This window comes from Micromys minutus (genome assembly GCF_963924665.1).
Source record: "Micromys minutus genome assembly, chromosome: 2".
NCBI classification, from domain to species: Eukaryota; Metazoa; Chordata; class Mammalia; order Rodentia; family Muridae; genus Micromys; species Micromys minutus.
Genome location: NC_137971.1, coordinates 21,911,704 through 21,934,213, shown reverse-complemented (window position 1 = coordinate 21,934,213; position 22,510 = coordinate 21,911,704). Strand labels below are relative to the sequence as shown.

At 42.4% G+C, this 22,510-nt stretch overlaps 1 protein-coding gene across 2 annotated transcripts in view; it reads left to right on the top strand.

The window, feature by feature from the left end:
• Positions 1-8,722: 8,722 nt before the first annotated feature.
• TBC1D12 (TBC1 domain family member 12) overlaps positions 8,723-22,510 on the top strand; it is an 82,374-nt gene continuing 68,586 nt past the window's right edge. For both annotated transcript variants that reach the window (XM_080913585.1, XM_080913584.1), the window contains exon 1: positions 8,723-9,443. In XM_080913585.1, coding sequence (XP_080769711.1) covers positions 8,728-9,443 — 716 coding nt within the window. In that variant the 5' untranslated portion in view covers positions 8,723-8,727. The remainder of the gene's footprint in view (positions 9,444-22,510) is intronic.

Below are 22,510 nucleotides of genomic sequence, written 5' to 3'. Positions count from 1 at the left end.
AGATTTATTTGTGAAGCAGAGGAAGGGAAAGAGGGAAACAAGAGGCCACAAAACAGCTACACTTTAAATTTCACATAATGATTTAGTGTGTCAGCTCTGGTAAGTAAATTATGTATTAAAAATCACTTTAAAATACTAATGGATAGTTATATTTCATAGTGTTTCTGTGGGTCCCATTTTTTAAGAGTGGCTTAGCAGGCTTATTCTGGTTACAGAGATTGCAATCTAGTTGCCTCTTGTCTTAGTTAGGATTTTACTGCTGTGAACAGATACTATGACCAAGGCAACTCTTCTAAGGACAACATTTAATTAGGGCTGGCTTACAGGTTCAGAGGTTCAGTTTATTATCATCAAGGTAGGAGCATGAACTGTCCAGGCAGGCATGGGGCAGGAGGAGCTGAGAGTTTTACATCTTCATCTGAAGGCTGCTAAAAGACTGACTTCCAGGTAGCTAGGATGAGGGTCTTAAAGCCCACACCCACAGTGACACACCCACTCCTTGTGTCACTCCTTGGGCCTAGCATATATAGCCAGTCTTACACAGAGAAACTATGTCTTAAAAAAAAAAAACAAATAAGTAACATTTATACTGTGTGTGTGTGTGTGTGTGTGTGTGTGTGTGTGTGTGTGTGTGTGTGTATTCATGCCACCACATGCAGGTGATGTGGAGGTCAGAGAACAACTTGTAGGAGTCAATTCATTCCTTCTACTACATGGATCTGTTATGTTTTATTCAAATATCCAACTTGGTGTGCAAATACTTTTTTTTTTCATTGTGACCACTATTGGGAGTGTGGGTGAAGGGTTACATACAAGTAGCATAAATAACTCAAAAACAGCTTTATCACCATAAAATCTATTGCTCCCTGGGTGAGAGCTGCAGAAATGCAGCCCTGAGCTCTGCACAGCTGGAAGGCAGCTCCGCTGTCTGAACCCCTTCTCCTGCACTTTTGCCTGCTGAGAATCTCCATTCCTGGCACTGCTCACTCCGATTACGTTATTGAACAGAGCCCTCAAGATTGCTCCAGGTTCTTAAAGCTCTTTTTGCAGCTGCTTGAGTTCCTGTCCTGACTTTCTTTGGTGATGAGCAGCAATGTGGAAACTGTGAGCTGAACAAACCGTTTCCCCCCCCCCCAGTTTGCTTCTTGGTCATGATGCTTGTGCAGGAATTGAAACCCTAAGACAGATGGATCTCAGGGATTGAACTCAGATTGCCAGGCTTGGAGTGCCTTGACTAACTAAACCATCTCATCAATTCTGTGGACAAATTCAATGACTATTTATTGAGACCTGGGTAGGCACTGAATTCAAAGATCAATATTTCTATCACTAAAGAAATAGTAAGTTTGGGGTTTGGTAATATTTTTGGTTTGCTTGTTTCTTTAGTTGGCTGGTTGGCTTTCTTTATCTGTTGTTACTTTTGGAACTTTTTAAAGATTTGTATTCATGGGTACATGTGTGTATTTGCTCCCAGAGACCTTAAGAGGGTGTTGGATCCTTCAGAGCTGAAGTTACAGGCAGTTACATGATACCTGGTTTGTTATGTGGGTGCTGGAATCTCAATTCCGGGTTCTCATGTTTGCACAAGTGCTCTGGGGACTCAAGTGCTGGTTCAGAGGTCAAGCACACTGGCTGCTCTTCTAAAGGCCCAGGCTTCAATTCCTAGCTATCTACAGGGCAACTCCTGGGGGATCTGGTGCCCTTTTTGTGACCTTCTCAGACACCAGACATGTACTTGATGCACTTACAGGCAAACCACTCACAACACATAATAAATGAACAACAACTACCACAACAGCAACCAAAGAACAAAGCGTTTTTAGTAGTTGAGCCGTCTCGCCAGCCTCTGCTTTATAAATTTGTGAGACAAGGTTTTGCTATTTAGCTCAGGCAGAAATGGAACTCTGGATGTAGCCACCCTGCTCTGGACTTTGAGCTTACATCACCCCTACCTCAGCCCAAGTGCTAGAACTACAGGAGAGCACCACCACACCCCACTTGAGCAACAGAGGTTTCGTGTAGGAAGATGAGGGAATTTAGTTTTTTAAATTTCAAAAATATTTCTTTTTTTTTTACTTACTTATTTAGCATATGGAGATGGCTACACCTGTGGTCTGACAACTTGGGAGAATTGGTTTTCTCTTTCTGTTATTTGGGGGCTCCTGGGATCAGACTCAGAACAATAGGCTTGGCAGCAATGCTGACTCATCTAGCTGCCTTTTTTTGTTTGTTTGTTTGTTTATTTAAAACAGATTCTTGTGATATAGTGTCTTAGTCAGGGTTTCTCTTCCTGCACAAACATCATAACCAAGAAGCAAGATGGGGAGAAAAAGATTTATTTAGCTTAAGCTTCCACATTTGCTGCTCATCACCAAAGAAAGTCAGGACAGGAACTCAAGCAGGTCAATAAGCCGGAGCTGATGCAGAGGCCATGGAGGGATGTTACTTACTGGCTTCCTTCCCCTGGCTTGCTCAGCTTGCTTTCTTATAAACCCCAAGATTACCACCCCAGGCATGGCACCATTCACAATGCCCCCCCCCCCATCACTAACTGAAAAAAATGCCTTACAGCTGGACCCCATTTCCTCAAGAGAGGCTCCTTTTTCTGTGATAACTCCAGCTTGTGTCAACTGACACACTAAACCAAGCAGTACAATTGACCCCTTGTCAACTTGACACACAAACATAACACTATTAAGCCTCAACCCTTACTTTCTTATTCATCAGCAAGATCTAAATAACTTTAAAAGTCCCACAAAGTTTACAAAATCTTAGATATTAAAATTTCAGTCCCTTTAAAATATCCAATCTCTTTTAAAATTCAGTCTTTTTACAATTCAAAGTCTCTTAACTATGGGCTCCACTAGAATACTTTCTTCCTTCAAGAGGGAAAAATATCAAGGCACAGTCACAATCAAAAGCAAAATCAAGTTCTAACTGTCCAATGTCTGGGATCCACTCACGATCTTCTGGGCTCCTCCAAAGAGCTGCCATCACTTCTCCAGATCTGCCCTCTGTAACACTCTAAGCTTGGATTGCCTTACAGCTGGATCTCATAGAGGCATTTCCTCAAGGGAGGCTCCTATCTCTGCGATAACTCCAGCTTGAGTCAAGTTGACCTTGCTTTGTAGACCAGGCTGGCTCAAACTTGTGATGATCCTCCTTGCCATTGCTCCTCTGCCGATATTAGAATAAAGATATTACAGGGCTTTTGTAGTTTTAAAAACAGAAAGACAAGAAACTTGGATTTAAATCATGGGCTGAGTTAGGAACTGGTTTTCTGCCCAGCAGAAGAAACAAACTATTTTGTACCCCAATACGACTGTGCATTCATAAGATTTAATAGGAATTGTATAGAACTAGTAATTTACTATCCACAACAGGCCAATCTTTAGTACCTAGAAAAAAATTAATAAATATTTGTCGTTGATTTCAAGTACTATGGCTCCTCTGAATAGTTTTTGTTGTGTTTTGCCCCCTCCCCTTTTTGGACAGAATGTCTTGGTAGCCTGCTGTCCTGGTGCTCAGATGTATATCAGGCTGGCCTTCAACTCACAGAGATCCTCACGCCTCAGTTTCTGGAGTGCTGGGATCAAAAGCCTATGCTCTGAGCACATGTGCATAGACGTGTGTGCATTTGCGGAAGCTGGGAGTCCATGTCAGCTGTCTTCTTCAATCATCTCAACTTAAAAAAACAAACAAACAAAATGAGTTTCATCCCTGTATATAGTGAATCTTGGTCACTTTCATCCTCTCCGCTCCTGCTGGAGCCTTTCTTCCCAGCTGGTTTTCTTATTTTCACATTTGTTTTTTATTTCCCCACTGAGCTTAATTGTGGCTACTTGCAGTGCAGAAGAAAATTACACTTCCCCTTCCTTCTCCTCAACAATGACTTCACAGGGGAGTAGGGGGCTCATGAGCATCTCTCCACTATCCTTCCATGATGGGCCCAACCTGGTGCAGATAACCACAGCTGCTGTGAGCTCCTGAGTGTGGTGGCCATGTCACATCGGGAACATTGGACTTGTTTTATTTTTATATTTTATAAGTAGTTAATATTTTGAGAAAGAGCCTGGAGCATGCTCTGAAGTCAGACTATATTGGCCTGGAACTCAAGGAGATTTGCCTACTTATGCTTCCAGAGTTCAAGGATTAAGACATGGGCCACCTCTCCTGGCTTTAAACTGTAGGTTTAAGAAGGTGTCATTGAAAAAAAAAAATGACTGAAATTTGAAACTGGCTACAACTGAGCCACATAGCTTTAAAATATAGCCTTATGGTTGCTTCCCTTTTCAAATGCAGCTTAATGTCCTGTTGCAACGTAAAATTCATTTGCATTACTTTACAGTCTATAGCTATACATACATCTAGAAATATACTTCAGAGCATTCTTTTAAAGGGTTAACATTTAATTAGTGTAAAGTTATTATAAGGGCTGGAAAGATGGCTCAGTGGTTAAGAGCATTTACTGATTTTGTAGAGGATCCAGGTTTGGTTCCCAACACACAAGTGTTAGCTCACAACCATCTGTAACTCCAGTTCCTGGAAACTGAGCCTCTTCTCATCATAGATGGATCTTGAAAGCAAGTAGTGCTTATACATACAAACAGGCATGCATACACATAAAATAATAAAGTACAGTTTTTAAAATGTTATTAAAGAAATATAAGCTGGGCATGGAGGTGCCGACCTGGGATCTTGGAATATGATGACAAGAGATCAGGAGTTCAAGGCCACCCTCAGCTCTATGTTGAGTTTGAAGCCAGCCCCAGGGCTGCCAGAGACTCTTTCTCAAAAAACAAAGAAGCGAAACCCCAAATAATGTCAACAAAAATATAAAATAGGGTTCTACCCTTTCTCTTTTCATGGCAACCCTTTTTGACCTGTATAGATATATAATTTTACACAGTGTGGTAATTGTAGCATTCAATTATACTTCTTTATTTTATTTTCTCAAACAGGGTTTCTCTGTGTAGCACTGCCTGTCCTGGAACTGGCTTTGTAGACCAGGCTGGCCTCAAACTCAGAGACTTACCCATCTCCGCCTCCCAGTTTCTGGGACTAAAGACATACACCACTATGTCTGGCACACATCCTTATTTTTTATCTAGCATAGGCTTGTTAGATTTCTCTGCATTTTTATATTTCTGTCACTTGTCTTTGATATGTGACACACTAGCTTGGCCTGCACTTCCCAGATTGCTCTTAGGAAAATTAGAATGTTGGGCTGTAAAGCATTTAGCTATAAGGGTCTCTGCACAGCTGTTATCTTTTCTTTGGAATGGCTTCCTTTTGACAGGTTCCCCTGGGGGTAGGATTACAATACTTCCTAATATGTGGCATGAGTTGCTCCATCTAGGATCATTGTGTATTTTTAAAGCATTTCCTCTATCTCTTGGTTTGTGCTTTGTCCCACTGTGGCTTACCAAATGGCAGCTGCTCTATGATCTGTTTATTATTTATTTCCCACTCATACCTCACCCTGCTAAGTTAGTCTACAACGTGCAACTTTGAAATAGTTATTATTTTGTTATAATCCACAAGCTTGATCCCAGTCACCTTTTTACCAGATTGGGTTTTACCAGGAATGTATGGAATTTAAATTATTTGCAGAATTTGAAGATGATTGCACAGCTTTTCAAGATCATGTATTTCTACTACATTACAGAGCTCATTTTAAAATTTTGATATCAAATTTGTTTATGCTATCAATCAATTTCCAAAGGGACATGCCGACAACATGTTTTATTCATCATCTAAGATAGTTACATAGTTAGTTGATCTGACCCAGGCATGTGTGTGTGTGTGTGTGTGTGTGTGTGTGTGTGTGTGTGTTTAATCCTAAATGTTTGAGTAACATTGCTCTAAGGGTCTGTAGATTATTATACGTAGATACTCTTTTGAAATCCAGTATAGCTCCAGAACTATCAAGAAAACATATGAAAAGCCCATAAGATGGTTTAGTAGATAAAAGAAACCACCACCTGTGCAGGCTTCATTACAGACCACCAAGATAATAGTAATTAATAATACTACTACTAACAATATATTTTAAAGGAGGGTGTAAAGAATTTGAGGTCTTTATATTCTTCTAGACTGCTGGCACGGCAAAACTATCAATCTAAGAGGGACCACACAAAGGTACAAAGATAATGTGTCTTATAAGGAGACATTTCTTCGTTAAACTGGATACAATGTTACCAGATGAGGCAGAAACTTTTTAAATAGTTATTTTGAATCGGAGTCTTGCTGTGTAGCCCATACCAGCCTGGAAGTCCAATTCTGCTGCTGAAGCCTCCAGAGTGCTGGAACTGTGACACATTAGTCACCCCACCCGCCTCCCCCTTCTTTCCTTCCTCTTTTTTATTAGTGAGTGAAAAGTGCTATCTTATAGTTTGGATTTGTCACTCCCAAATAACTTATGATACGCTTATTGATATTCCACTTGATATATCTTCTCCAGAAAAACACATATATCGAAATTTTTACACTCTCCACTCTGGTTTTGAACAGACTACCTCACTGGAACTCACTATGTACTCAAACAATCCTCCTGTTTCAGCCTCTGAAATGCTGTGATTAAAGACGTGAGCTCACTTAAAATGAGTTGTCTTTTAATATACTGATTGATTAACTGATGTTCTTAGTTTTTTGAGACAGGGTTTCTCTGTGTAGCCCTGGCTGTCCTGGAACTCACTGTGTAGACTAGGCTGGCCTTGAACTCAGAGATTTGCCTGCCCCCACCACCTGAGTGCTGAGATTAAAGGTGTGCACTACCACCACCTATTCAAGTTGTCTTTTAAAACATTGCATTATGATTTTTTTTTTCTTGAGATAAAAGTTTGCTGTGTAGCTCATGCTATCCTCACATTTGCTATATAGCCCAGGCTGGCCTTGAATTTGAGATTCTCTTTTGCTTCATCCTAGAGAGTTCTGTAATTACAGGTGCATTGTACCTACCACATTGGCTGATTTATTTTTCTGTATGTATTCTGGGTACTGGCCCCATAACTGATACGGTATCTGTTTATCTGTCTGTCTGTCTATCTATCTATCCATCCATCCATCCATCCATCCATCTATCTATCTGACTATCTATCTATCTATCTATCTATCTATCTATCTATCTATCTATCTATCTATCTATCTATGGTTCATACACACTTCTTTCTTTTTTCTTTTGAAAGATCTTTGTGTATGTATGTGCAGGTATGTGTGTCCCTATGCATGAGGTAAGTATATACTCATACTTAAGGAGACCAAAGTTCCACTCAGCTGTTACTCCTTCGGAACTGCCCATCTCATTATTTGAGACATAACCTCTTACTAAGATCTAAGGCCAGCTGTTTTAGCTAGGCTGGCTGATTGAGCATCACAGAGATTGCCTTTCCTGGGCTGGCACTGCAAGGGCATTCTACCACAGCGGCTGTTGTTATGAGTGCTGGGGATGCAATAAGGCTCCTCACGCTTGCATGACAACTTGACCAACTGAGCTAACTATCTTCCCACCTTTCAAAAGATCTTGATAATAAATACTTGTACTGCTTCAACCTGCAGGAAAGCTCATTACAAAAGACACTTGATAGTTCTTGATCTAAATGGTAGGTACATAGATGCACATTCATCATTAAACAAAGTTTATATTCCCTCAAATCTATTTATGTATGTATTTCATGTGTATATCTGACAATACTGCTTTGCTAAGTACTTCATTCTACTTCTATACTTACTTTCAGAGACATGTGTAGACTGAATGGTCTCTAGTTACTGCTTTATCCTACTACAGCAGTGGCTATTTAGACCTTTTATTATAACTTCATCATCTCTTCTGAAATACCAACACTATTGGGTCTCTGCCCTATGTTCATTCTTCTATGCTGGTAGGGTCACTTGATACCCTGCTTTGTGGCTTACATAAATGGTTCCTCCATCAAACCAGAACCTTAACCCAAGTTTTTAAACTCTCACTATATGTTAGTTAATTCCAGTGTTTTTCCCCAATCCAGTTTCCTGTTTCTTCACACCACACCAATCTCATAGCTTTGTTGTTCTTGACTGCCTTCCTATCACTCCGGTGGCTTGTTATTATGTCTTGTGATTCTTACATTAAATACATTTTGTTTCTATTAAATGGTCATCATTCTATGTTAATTCATTACCACAGGGTGCTGCCGTTATGGTCCTTCTCGCCCTGATTCCGTTTCGTTTATGCACCCAGGTGATATGACAACCAACGTGTTAAAAAGTGGTGGGAGATAAGACTTTGGTAAACATGGAAGACCAAGTGGAAAATGTAGGTAAGGGGCTGTCATGGAGACAATAAAGACCTGAACGGTCCCAAGAGTTCTTCACAGTTGTGAGAGGAGGTAAAAACTGTCAAGATAGGAGGACTTAAACTTCGTTAGTTTAATCTCACAAACAAATCACCGTCAAGAGATGTGTTTTAGGCGAAGTGAGCCTTGCCCACCCTCAGGCTAAGTAAGCGCTGTCACCCGGCTGGCCGATCCCAGATTGTCCTCCCGGGTCGCTCTAGCTGCCGTCTCTATGGTTTGGGGACGCGCCGGGTCGCGGCAGGCCCGGCCCCGCTGGTGCGCGTGCGCGATCCCCGCGCGTGCCCGGCCTCCCGCAACTGCCCCAGCCTCTGGGTGGGAGGGGTGGGTCTGGGGACGTTGCGGCGGCCGTGGCCGCGGACCCTGCACGCAGGGTAGTCGTCCCCCGCCGCCTCAGATGATGGGTCCCGAGGATGCCGGAGCCTGCTCGGGAAGGAACGCCGAGCTGCTCCCAGTCCCGGGGCCCATGGGTCAGGACGGGAAGACCGTCCCGGCCACCGGCGGCTTTAGCGGAGGCGCCGTCGCCGCCGAGCCGCCCGGGGAGGCTGGAGAGGAGGAGGCGCCGCCGCCGCCGCAGCTCCTGCAGCGGTACCTCGCGGCCGCCGCGGGCCAGCTGCAGCCGGGGCTCGGCGGGGAGGAGCCGGCAGCCGTCCCCGCGGCGCGCAGCTCAGGCATGACCAACGGAGACTCGGGCTTTTTGCTGCGCCAGGACCGTCGCGGCCCAGAGGAGCCTCGTCGCCGCCGAACCTGCGGCCGTCCCTGCCTGCTGGAGCCCGCGGACGAGGGCGTGGACGGTGCGGGTGGCCTGGACGACTGGGCCGCGCCGCTCGAGGACCCGCTGCGGAGCTGCTGCCTGGCGGCCGGGGACACGGACGACCCGGACCCCACAGCCACCACCTCTGCCGGGAGGGCCGTTGGGAGCGCAGAGTCCAGCCTCGGCCTCCCCGACGCCCGCTTCGGCTCTCGGAACACGTTCGAGGTGAGCCGCCGTCAGAGCGCTGGCGACCTCCTGCCCTCGGCGGGGCAGTCCGCACCCTTGCCAGCGGCAGAGCAGGGCCCCGGCACCACGGCTCGGGCTCGTCGGAGCGGTGGCTTCGCGGATTTCTTCGCCAGGTATCGCACTGGCAGGGCGAGGGGCTTGGGCGGGGCCGGGAACGGGCTGCTTTCCAGCGCACGGAAACCTCTGGACTCGCCTTTGATCTGTCGCTTAGGGAAGGGGGACCGGATGGCTTTGTGAGCTCAGGGCCTGGAGCCAGTCCCCAGGAAGCGTTGTGCTTCCAGGTCTGACCAGCCTCCTAATGCTATGCATTCAGTTTCATCATCAGGAACATCAGATAACCACTGCCCTATTAGGTTTTTGTAATTGCATTACTAGAAATTTGGACTGGGTGGGCGGCAGGGTATTTCTACAGGTGTGAAGTCTGCGAAGTTCATTTGCTTGGAATCTAAGCCCATTCCATTAGTTTGGGGATTTGTAACTTAAAAAAAAAATTAACTACATTTACTTATTTTGTGTCGGTGTGTGTGTGTGTGTGTGTGTGTGTATCCTTGCGTGGAGGTCAATCAGTCTTTGGGCTCTTCTCTGGATACGGGCGATTCAACTGATGTCTAGTGGAAAGTGCCTTTACTCACTGAGCTGTTTTGGGGGGCTTAGATTAGAACTTCTTAAGTTCAGAAATGATTCTTTTTCTTTTCCTTTTTTACTTTTTTTTTTTTTTTTTTTTTTTTTTTTTTTGTGGGCTGGTCTCGAATTCACAGAGATCTGCCTGTTTCTGCCTCCTAAATGCTGATTTTAAAGGCATATGCTGAGCTCAGAAATGATTATTTTTCATAGTATTTGTTTCAGTGGCTTTTACTCATTCCTTGTCGGGAGTACACACTTTTAATACCTACCAGTGCTACTACAGAAGGACGAGGCAGGAAGGTTGCCATGAGTTCGAGGACAGCCTGGGCTACGGAGCTATTAGTAGATCTACTAGTAGATCAGCAAGGGTTACATAGCAAGATCTTGTATTCAAACGAAGCAAAGCAGGCAGGCAGTTTATTTAGTGCTGAGAGTCAGATCCCAGCCGTTTAGCTCAAATTACTATGGCACTCTAGGAAATTAGGAAGTCCCTTGTCTCCTTATCTCAGATAGGCCTCATCATTCTTCATCAACTTCACAACCCCCCAACCCTGTTGTTAATTGAACCAAGGGACACAAGGCAAGTAGCCTGCCTATGGAGTTACATCCTCAGCAACTTTGTGTGTGTGTGTGCGCGTGCGTGCGTGCGTGCGTGCGTGCGTGCGTGCGTGTGTGTGTGTGTGTGTGTGTGTGTGTGTGTGTGTGTGTTGGGGGTGGGATTTGACTCACTTTCATGTCAGTTTTTATGTTTGGGAGCATGTATTTTGTGGCTACGGATTGCTGGAACACTGTAATTATCTGGGAAGACTTCATTCTCTCCCACACCCTATCAAGAAGGTCCTGGCAATGTAGTTGAGGCTGGCCTTAAAACCCCCTCCCCACTCTGCCTCAGTTGGGATTTTCCTCAGCCCCACTCCATTGCTGGGACAACTTTAATTTTTAGTGGTGTTTTATCTGTGATTTAGCATTCTTGAAGTTGAATTATGATGCCCAGAGTTTACTCACATGGCTAGTCTGACTAGCTAGCCTGATCTGGGGGTTCCTTATCTCAGCTTCCCAATTGTGGAGATCACAGGCAGGCTTCCACGCCTACCCAGCCTTTGTGTGTATTCCTGGGCTATGAACTCATGCCTTCACACTTGTGGGAAGTGCTTTCCTGGCTGAGCCAAATAACTAGGTTTAAATATTAACAAATCCCCAAAATGTGGGTACTTGAAAGCTAATTTCTTTTTAATTTCTGAGGTTTTTATATGAATTAATTAATTGAGTGAATGGAGATACATGTGGGTGCATGCTTGCCAGATGCATGTCAAGGTTCTAGACATCACGGCTTCCTTTGTTTTGGATAGAGCAAAGTGAGGAGCGTTTCTTTTTCCCCTTTGGAATTTAGTCAAACCTTAGCTGAATTTTTGGCCATCTTAAAGGCAGGCACTGTGACGTTCATCTCTGAGTGTGCAGTAGCTAGCACTGGTATGAGTAGCCCATCAAGTTGGATTCAATTGGCCACTTTCATGTCTCTTCTTTTGTTTTCTCAAGTGTGTAATTGTGATCAAAGTTTTGATCCTTAAGTAAAATAATCAGTAAGTGCCCATAGTCCTAGCAACTCAAAAATTATTTATTGTTATTATTATTGTCTGAATATAGTTGTCAACTGCGGAGGGTTACCTTCAGAATCAGCTTGTTTTTAAGTGGATTCTTATTCTTTGGAGTACTTTGCTCCTACTTCATTCTTTAGATGAAGAAGCTCACTATTTAAAGAAGGCTGCTCAGCTAACTAGTGGTAACTGGGGTTAGAGATCTGGATTCCTGATTGCCAGTCTCTCTTTGCATTGAGTTGCTACTTGTTTGATACTGTTCTGTCCTACCTCTTCATGGTGGTTTGAATATGCTTGGCCCAGGGAGTAGCACTCTTAGGAGGTGTGGCCTTGTTGGAGGAAGTGTGTCACTGTGGTCACTGGAGAGGTGAGCTTTGAGACCCTTCTCCTAGCTGCCTAGTGTCAGTCTTTTCCTGACTGCCTTTGGAACAAGCTTCTCCAGCACTACATCTGCCTGGATGATGCCAATGCTTCCTGCCTTGATGATAGTGGACTGAACCTCTGACCTATAAGCCAGCCCCGTTTGAATATTGTTTTTATAAGAGTTGCCTTGGTCATGGTATCTCCACCCCTAAGACACTCTTCATCCTTTTTGCTTCTCTCTTTCTCTCTCTTTCATCTCTCTCTCTCTCTCTCTCTCTCTCTCTCTCTCTCTCTCTTTCTCTCTCTCTCTCTCTCTTTCTCTCTCTTTTACCTTTTACTACTTTTCCCCCTTAACTAGACAAAAGTCTATAACAAATGTTCCAAAAGTAGCTTCATGGTGGGCATGCCAGTTATTCCAGTACTGGGGAAACTAAGGCAGGAGGATTGCTGTGAATTAGAGGTTAACCTGATACAGACTGAGACCTTGATTCAAAAAAGCAAATCAAACAAACAAGAAAAGCTTTATCCTTGTTTTAATTCAGTGGTGGGAAGAGATTTATGGCAATTTGTTATTAAGTCATTACTACTCTGTATAACAACTCAGCAGTGAAAAGAGAAAACATTTTAATTTTTTTCATTTTTAAAATAATTAATTTTGATATAGGGTCTTTGGCTACCTTGGAAATTGCTGTATAGATGAGGATGGGCTCAAATAATTCATTTAATTCTATAAAGTGAATTATTTATTCTAGCTAGCCTGTATGAAAGACACAAATCTTGGTATTTTATTTACAAGCTGTAAGCCTAGATTGGGCAGGTTTTGAGGTAGTCTAATTTACATCCCAGCCATATGTTCCCTGTTACTTGCTGTGTGAGTCTTGTCTGGGCTTCCCTTTTGCTCTATCAGCTTGTCCTCAGGATGCACTTGGGCCGGGGGCAGTGGTCCATCTCCTCTCATCATGACCTCCTTCTTTCTCTGTTTCCTTTCTTCTCCCCTGGTCTCTCCTGAGACCCTCCACTTGTTCCTTAAATTTTTCCTTAAATTGAGGAGCAAGGTTTACACAACAAAGGCTAGTGTACCTGAGAATTCTCTCATCTGTGGGCAACCAGATTTTGGGGTTCAGAATTTAACTTTTGTCTACATGGCATCAGACCAACCCCCAATACATAGTCCCCTAACTTCTACTTCCTACGTGGCTATACTACCAGATCTGGTACTTGTTTGTTATTGTTTAATTACCTATCCCTCCGTCCGTCCATCCATCCATCCATCCATCCATCCATCCATCCATCCATCCATCCATCCATCCATTGCAGGGTCTCTCACTCTATAGTTCATAGTGTACTAGAACTCAGTATGTGGCCAAGACTGGCCTTGAACTCATAGGTAATTCTCCTGTTTTAGCCTCACAGGTTACTGAGATTATAGACATGAGCCACAGTGACAATCTTAAAGGAATGAAAACCTTTCTTAGTGTCAGCTGGGAAGAATCTGTGCCCCATGCACACTTCTTTACTTTTCTCTTTTTAAATATTGTCTTAAAGGTTTATTTATTTTGTTTATGTGTATGAGTGTTTTGCCTGCAGAGAAGTATGTGTACCACATGGGTGCCTTGTACGTGTAGAAGTCAGAAGACAGTAAATGGAATTGAGTTATAGTTAGTTGTGAAGCCATAATGTGGGTTCTGGGAACTGAACTTGAGTCTGCTGTAAGAATTCTTGGGGCTAGAAAAATGGTTCAGTGGTTAAAGGCACTGGTTGACCTTCCAGAAGATCTAGGTTCAGTTCCTAGCATCTGCGTGATGGCTCGAAATTATCTCTGGTTTCAGAGGAATCCAACAATCTCCTCTGGCCTCTGCAGGTATCAAGCATAAATATGGTTTATGGTGCACATATATACACATAGGCATAACACTTATGTACATAAAATGAAAAAATAGAAACAAAGCCATTAAGTGTTCTCAACTGCTGAGCCCCCATTTTCTGTTTCTTAAAAAGCAAATAACTTTAAGCTATTTTTTTGTGGGTCATTCAAACAAACTCTTGCTTTCAAACACAAATGGCTTCATTTTGCACATACAGTAATAAACCCCAGATATTTACTAAATATTATAAATGTGAACTGAGTTTAAAAGGATCTAAAAAATGCTTTTTTGTTTTGTTTTGTTTGGTTTTTTTCTAGACAGGGTTTCTCTCTGTAGCTCTGGCTATCCTGGAACTTACCCTGTAGACAAAGCTGGCTTTGAACTCACAGAGATCCACTTGCCTCTGCCCTTGAGCATCAGCATTAGCGGCATGCACCATCACTGTGTAGCAGGTTTTTTGTTTGTTTGTTTATCTTTAAAATAGGAAGGTAGGCAGAGATATGCCAGGACCTACTTCCTTCTGTTCCAAGCTCTCTGTAGAAGATTTGGTTTTATTTTGTAATGCCTACCTTAGCACAATCATGTTAAACATCAACTGTCTCTGTTCTGTTTCTTAGATGTAGACAGTATAAACCAGCATCTACTTGTGTAGCTTAAGTTGGCCTCAAACTGCAGATCTTCTCGAGTGCTGAAATCATAGATATTTGCTACAGTCTTCACTTTAGAGCTGTTTTTTTTCCTACTGTAATTTCTTTGGAGCATGTGTATATGACAGAAAAATAGTGTCTCTGAGACCTACCCAACTTAATGGAAAAGAAAGACGAGGGTAGTTTTTGTACTGCCCGGGGAAGCATTGCAGTCTGTAGAAATGTGCTTATATGTGTGATTAGGTGTATGTCACACTGGATTCTTACACAATGAAATGAAGATTAGATTAAAAAATTGAAGAAGGAACTAGAAAGGAAGGAATGTTAAGAAAGGTTAAAATATTTTTGTCTTTTTTTTAGGGAACATGTTAATATAGGCAGGTAAAGTAAAAATTTTAACTTAATTATAAAATTAAGTTAAATTTTTAACTTGGCTTACTTATACTTTTGATACTGTGTTGTCATGGGAAGTTTTGGGGAAAGAGCAGAAACATTTGGAAACTTTGAAGCAGTGCATCTGTTACCATCTCTAATGTATTCAGAAAGGCAAAGAGAAGTCTTTTCTGAGGCTGCTGTTCCCTGTTCCTCCCAGGTTCTCAGCAGCTCTGTTAGTTCCATGAAAAGCCATCCCAGATGGTGCTGTTGGAGACTGCTGAGATTCCTTTTTCTTTTGACTGTGTGGGTGAGTGGGTAGAGGTGTGTGTGTGTGTGTGTGTGTGTGTGTGTGTGTGTGTGTGTGTGTAAGAGAGAGAGGGAGAGGAGAGAATTCACTTGCTCACGAACTTGCTTGTGGAGGCCAGGAGGTTGGTATGAGATGTCTTCTTTTATCATTCTCCACATTATTATTTTGTTTCTTTGTTTGTTTAAGACAGGGTCTCTCAGGGTCACCCTTGGGTAGACTGGATGGCCAGAGAGTCACAGTCTATCTCTGCTTGCCTATGCCCATCACGGGGGTGGGGTGGGGGTGGTATCTGAACTCAGGTCCTACTCGTGAGTATAGTTCACTGACTTTCTGTCACCACTGGCTGACTTAAAGAAAACAAAACCAAGGTGTTTCTTTTGTGTGTGTTCGTGTAAATGCCGTGTGGAGGCCAAAGGGATAACTGTTGAGACTCAGTCAGCTCTCAGCTCCTGCAGTGGTTCTTATTTAAGTTTTTAAATCACTTGGACGGAGAGTTATAAAGAGTAAATTGTTTTGTTTTTAAGTGAAGATTTTTGGATTCAGTAGAGTATAGAAGGGATGTCTCCAGAATCTGAATTTTAACAAGCTGTACTGTGGCCCCCACTATTCTGATCTTGGTGGTTCTTGGACGTAATCACTGAAATGTGAATGTTTCACTTAGCTGACGATGGACTGGTCTCCCTGGGTGTAACTAATGGAAATACAGCACACAGATTTATAGCTCACGGCACTTCCTTGCTTTAGAGTTTGTTCAGATCTGCTTATTGTTATAATCAGAGAGCAATAGAGAACAGGCAAAGAAATCGAAAATACAGCATTTCACAAGCTTGAAAATTCATGTCTGCATAGTTAATCTCAGCTCTCTTTTAATTAATGGGAAGAGGCTGGTATTTATGCTGCTTAGACTGTTTAAGAAAGGCTTTAGCTTTTAAAGCTTCCTGGGTTCCCTGATGCAGCAGCTTTTTGTACTGTTTTTACAGAGTATCAGAAGCCTGCTAATTTCCCTTCCTTCTGAAGTTCTGCACAGACCATGGCTCATATCCCTCTGAAATTTGCTGCTTCAGCCTTTCTTGAACACATTTTTGTGGCTAAGAGGGGGAAACCCATGTGACTGTCTGGTTTTTCAGCAAACTCTTTCCTGCAATTAAGAGAAGTTTACCTTAGGAAACCAAGCTAGCTACTTTAGTTGAACTTAATAATCATGCGTTTAACTTACCCTTGAGTTTTTGGCTTTTCAATTCCTTTGTAATTAGAATTTCATGTTGGGTATTTTTTGTGTGTTAAAAAAAATTTTCTGTCTGCCTTCCCCTAACCCCACATAGATTAAAACATTTTAAATTTGGAACTGAACATGATAGTTTTAAAAAATTTATTTATTCACTTTACATTATAATATCAACTCCCCCTCTCTTCTCAGTCTCCCACTCTTGCAGCTCCTTCCCCATTACCCCTCCCATTCTCATCTGAGAAGGGGACCCCCCCATATCATTCCACCACTTTCCTCTCCCAGCATTCCCCACACATCAGTCACTGCAGGACTAGGCACATCCTCTTTCACTGAGGCCAGACACAGTGACCCAGTTAGGGGAACAGGACCACAGGCAGGCAACAAATTCAGGGACAGCCCCCACTCCAGTAGTTGAGGGACCTGCATCAATTTGATAGTTTTTAAATCAAATTATTTTCCTTTCTCCCTCCCTCCCTCCCTTTCTTTTTCTATCTCCCCACTCCCACCCCACCCCATCTCAAGGTAGGATTTCCCAGTGTAGCCCTGTCTATCCTGGAACTTGCTTTGTAGACCAGGCTGGCCTGGAACTCAGAGACCCACTTGCCTCTGCCTCCAGAGTGCTGGGATTAAAGGTGCTCACCACCACCACCACCACCACCACCATTTGGCTACTGTTTTCTCATATTTTCTCAAATACTGTAATATACAGGTGCCCATTTATCTAATTTCCAAATATGGTTTTCATCAGACTTCAGTTAACTAGCAATTCTTTTCTTATTGTCCCTGAAAAAAAAAATGTGTTCAGGAACTGTAACAGCTTTTGGTGATGGGGGTGGGGAGGAGGAATCAGGCTTTAGATTAGAAAATCAAACAAAGCTAATTGCTTTGATTCTACACTGTTCTTACTCAGGTAGTGAGAAGAAGATGAAAACTGGGAGGCATGGAGGCATGGTTGCACAGGTGCGCTGCTGCTGGAGGGCAAATATGAAGAGGTTTAGAGAAGCTTGCCGGGAAGAGTGAGTGATAGGTAGGTTGGTAATAATTTAGCTAGTACCTCGACCTGTGGCATCAGGTGTAACTACAGATTATGCCTTTCACCTTTTTCTATTCTTTAGGTAGCTTCTACTCTAACTCCTTCATTCTTTCAAAGCTTTTTAGTGAAGTGTAGAGTCTTACTGTATAGCTTGGCCGGCCTGGAACTCACTGTATAGCCTAAGATGGCCTCAAACTCACAGTGAGCCACCTGCCTCTGCCTCCTCAGTGCTGGGGTTAATGGTGTGCACCGCTATAATTTTAGTTTAGGCTCCACAGGCTGATTTGGGTAAATCTGGGGATTAAAAAGTACATGCATGAGGGGTAGAAAGATGGCTCACCAGGTAAGAGCTATTTGCTGTTTTTGCAAAGGATTTGGATTTGGTTCCCAATACCTACATGGGGGCTCACAACTGTCTGTAACCTCAGTTTCAGGGGATTTCAGACTTTATTCTGGCCCCTCGAGGCACTAAGCACACATATGTTGCACATATATACACGCAGGCAAAACACTCATACACATAAAGTAAAAATAAATCTTTTTCTAAAAAAATACGTATTTGAGAACTGGTGGGATGGTTCAGCGGTTAAGGACAGTGCTCAGGTTCTAAGTTCAGCTCTCAGCAACCACATGGTAGCTCATGACCATAAAGGGGTCTGATGCCCTGTTCTGGCATGTAAGTGTACATGTAGACAGAGCACTCCTACATTTAAAATAAAGTATAAATAAATGAATAAAGGTTTAAATTAAAAAGTGCATATTTGACACATTACGACACCAGGTGTGACACACACTTCTGAAGTCCCTGTACTTAGAGAAGGATGGAAGCAGGAGGACCAAGAGTTCAAGGTTAGCCTTACCTGCATGGCAAGTTCAAAGCCAGCCAGTACTATGGGAGACCCTGTCCCCAAAGCAAACAAACACAAGTAAGATGAGTGTAATACAGCTTTTTATATAACATATTTTTACTTGAGTTTCAGAGCTAAAAAAGAAATAATTCTCTTTAACTCAATCAAATGGTATTTAAACCTCTCTTACTCATGAGAAAAAGATCATCATTGTTTATTATCAAAAACATGCTGTGGAGAAATTTAATTCTAAAGTAGTTATTAAACTTTTAAATATGTAAGGCTCACATCTTAACAGTTTCTATATTGGTTTTTTTTTTTTTTCTTTTTTCTTTTTTTTTTTTTTTTTTGTAGTGACCTTTTAAAATAGTGTCAATGGAGAGTTTCACTGAAGAATGAAACTTAAGTTGCTTTTTTACATTCATGGTTCACTAACTTCCTACCTCCATTTAACTGTTAAAGGTTCAGCCATACATGGGGGTCAGAGGACACCCCGGGCAAGTCAGTTCTCTCCCGTCCTCCATTGTCCTGTCCTGGAGATCAAGCTAAAGTCAGCAGGTGTTGCAGTTAATATTAAAAATGGAATGGCTTATCTTTTTATTGGTCCTGGCGGTCTTAACCATGTGGTGCTGCTTTAGAATGGAGTCAAACGCACGGACTCTGTCACTCGGTCCAAGCGCCCTTTCCACACGATTCCCTTCCCAGGCGGTTCACTCCGCCTGCCCTGCTGTTTCTGCCCCAGGTAGACACCACCACCCCGTGTGTTTCTTTCCACTGCTGCCCAGCAAAACATTACTCCAAAGCCTGCTTTTCATCATCTCTGTCTCTGTCTCTATCTCATCTATATCTAAATCCCCTCAATAGAGATCAAGATGGAGCTGGAGAAAGCAATCCTAGATCCTGGTGGCTGTAATTGGACTTAGGTAGAATTGGATATTTTTAAGGATTTTGTAGGTCTTTTATCTCTTATAGAAGGGCAGTTTGTATCTTTGTCTATGGGATGTACTCTAATTGTGTAGAGGGTTTGTGAATTGAGAATCTAATATATAAACCTGTTTGTAAAGTTACTGGCTTTGGAGTAATGTTTGTGTTGGGTAGTGGGATAAAGAAACACTCCGGGACAGAAACAGCAGGATGGGTGGGGTGAGCCGCCTGGGAAAGGGGTCTCCAGGAGAGTGTAGCTTGTGGACCGAGTGACAGAGTCTGTGTGTTTGACTCTATACTAAAGCAGTGCCCGTTGAGTGAGACCACAGGGGCTGATAAAGAGATGAGCTAATTTCTTTAATATTTACTGCAACAATAAGGCTCGGCAGTAAATGCCCCACTAAGTGACTTTATTTATTAATTTTAGATAAGTTCTCCAACTCACAGAGATCCATTTGCCTCTGTCTTCCAGTGTTAGGTTTAAGGGCCTGCACCAGCATATCTGACCCCAACTGACTTTTTACTCTATCAGTATTATTGAGAATTAAAAAGACAGCTAATATTGGGAAATAAGAGATTTGTTATTCAGAACTGGGTATTAATTTCAAATTTTTCTATCTAAAAATGAATGAGATTTTTGTCATTATTGTACAGGATGACCAGCATAAGAATTAAACATACACTTGGAGGGTGATGCCTGTCTTTGTAACGTAATTCCCAAAGCACTAAGATGTGGTTAGGGATACTAGATAGGGATTGGTTTTCAAAACTGGCACATCTGGGTGTGGTGTGGTATTCTTACTACCATCTGGGAGGCTGAGGCAGGAAGATCTCTAAATTGTTCCAAAGGACACAGTAGAGCTCATCTCACACATAACAACCCAAACAAAGCAAAAAGTAAAGCCAGTACTGTCTTGTAGCTCCAGTAACTCAGAACTGTCCTGTGTGAAGGGTAGCCATTATAACATGGGTCAAATGATAGCCGATCACTTATGTCAGCAAGGAGCTAAGACTTTTTATTAATATCATTGAAACACTGTTCAGCAATTTAGTGGTTCATTTCATAGAAGCATACCATCATATAGGAAATACAAGATATCTTTGGTTATAGTTGGAATTTCACCTAACTTATCACACATGAGCAAAATATTAATGAAACTCAGCAATACTAACAACATCAGAGCTTGGGGGAGATTTTCTGAGAGTTTACTGATAACTTACTTATCCCGTTTGAATTGTTTCAGCCTGAGTTTAGTTTCTCAAGGTAGCCAGCTAAAGGTATCGTTAAAGTGTTCTTTATGTTGAAGCAAAATATCATAGTTTTAATATGCATTCGAGAACCACAAAAAACAAGTCAGTTCCTTGTAGGACTCGTTTGTTTGGGTGAAATGGGATCTAGCCAAATAGTGCAGGCTAGCTTGGAACTTCCACCACCTGGGTCCTGAGATTTTCCATATGCCCTACCATACCTAACCAACACACGTAGTTCTTATGAGCTAGTGTGCAATTGTCCTATTGTTTATTTGTTTGACAAATTTTATTGGGGCCATTATATACACTATGCATTAGAAAATAGATGAAATATTTTATTTAAAAACTTAAGGTCAGGGCCATGGTGAGAGAAACCCTGTCTCAAAAACAATAAATTAATACTTAAGAGTAGAGTTTTGTAGATGTTTCAGTTGGTAAAGTGCTTGCTACTCAAGCAAGCTGAGTTCTGAGACCCAGCACCAGTATAAAACCTCAGTACTGTGGGAGGCAGACATAGATAGCTAGATCCCTGGGATTCTCTGGTTAGTGAGCCTAGTGGAATTGGTGAGCTCGTAAGTGCAGTCAGAGACCCTGTCTCAGAAATAGTGTGGAGAGTAACTGAGGAAGAAAGCCAGCATCAGTCTCGATTTTTACCTAACACATACACACACCACAACCACCAACACCACCAGCAGCAGCAACAAGATATTGATATCCTATAAAATCGGTATTTAAAATATTCCCTGATTAGTGTTATAAAAGGGGCTATTGCAGCTTCTATTCAACAGAGATTAACTTTGGAGTAAGAAATGTGGGAATTCTTCCCTATAAAGCAAGCTTGACTTTTTACTAGATGACAAGGTTGGGTTGGAATGAGGCCGTCAGCCACACGAACACATGGTAGCATGCACAGAATTACAGGTGAAATAGTACAAAGCTTTTTGTTTTGTTCAGCACAGCACTCAGCAGTGTGATTGGCCCCAAGGTACATGAAGTAATGTGAAAACCAGAACCACACAGGTAGGGACTAAATTTATATGACCAAGTAAGTTGAATCTATTCAGCGAGGGTGTCTATAGTACATGGATCAGCTTTTCCTCAGTCTTGGATTGGTTCAGACTCTCATCCATGCTAGGCAAATGTCCTCACAACTGAAATGCATTTCTAACCTTCATTTATTTTAAGGTAGGTTCTCAGTAATTTGTCCAGACTAGCTCTGAAGCCACCAGTCCTCCTTCCTTACCCTCCTGAGCTTCTGGAATTATAGGCCTGGACTACTAGACTGTGCCTCCACTCTCCAGTGAGCAAAGGCACTTTATTAGTGGTCAGTAATTCTGAGTTGGGAAGAAGGGGACAGAGAGTCTCATATAGCTTAGCTGGCTTCATCTTGGAGCTGAGGACATCTTATCTTTTGTGGCCTCTTCCTCAGCACTGAAAATAAAGACACGTACCACCATATTGGTTTCATGGGCTGCGGGGATCAGCTCTAGGCTTAATGCAATCATTTTACCAACTGAGCCCGAGGCCTAGGATCCTCCTTCTTCAAAACAACAAAACAAACAAAAGCTAAACATGCTTAGGATTGTGTTTCAGAATAGTAACTTGAAGCATTGTGGCAGACATTTTGGGACTTGAGAAACCAAGGACTTAGAGACAGCTCTAGTAGGGAGAGGCACTTGCTGGTATTACTAAGCAATACTAAGTCAGACTTGCAGTTTTTGTCAGTGACATAGCTGATAAAGGGGGGCATACATTTATGTCACTGGACTTTAATGAGACATAGTAAAGGCAAACTTTGAAACCCGACTTTCCTTTTGAGGAGAGTGAAATGCCATGGAACTTCTTGTGTGGAAGTCAGACCTTTACTGTAGTTTGTAAAGGAATTCCTTGGGTTAAAGAAGAGTCAGGCAGGGCTGGAGCGATGACTCAGTGGTTAAGAACACACACTGACTGCTCTTTCAGAGGTCCTGAGTTCAATTTCCAGCTCACAACCGCCTGTAATGAGATCTGATGGCCTCTTGTGGTGTGTCTGAATATAAATAAAAATTATTTTTTTAAAACAAGGAAGAGTCAGAGAAGCCGTTAGGCTGTTGCTGCGGATGGGATAGAAAACAGATGCA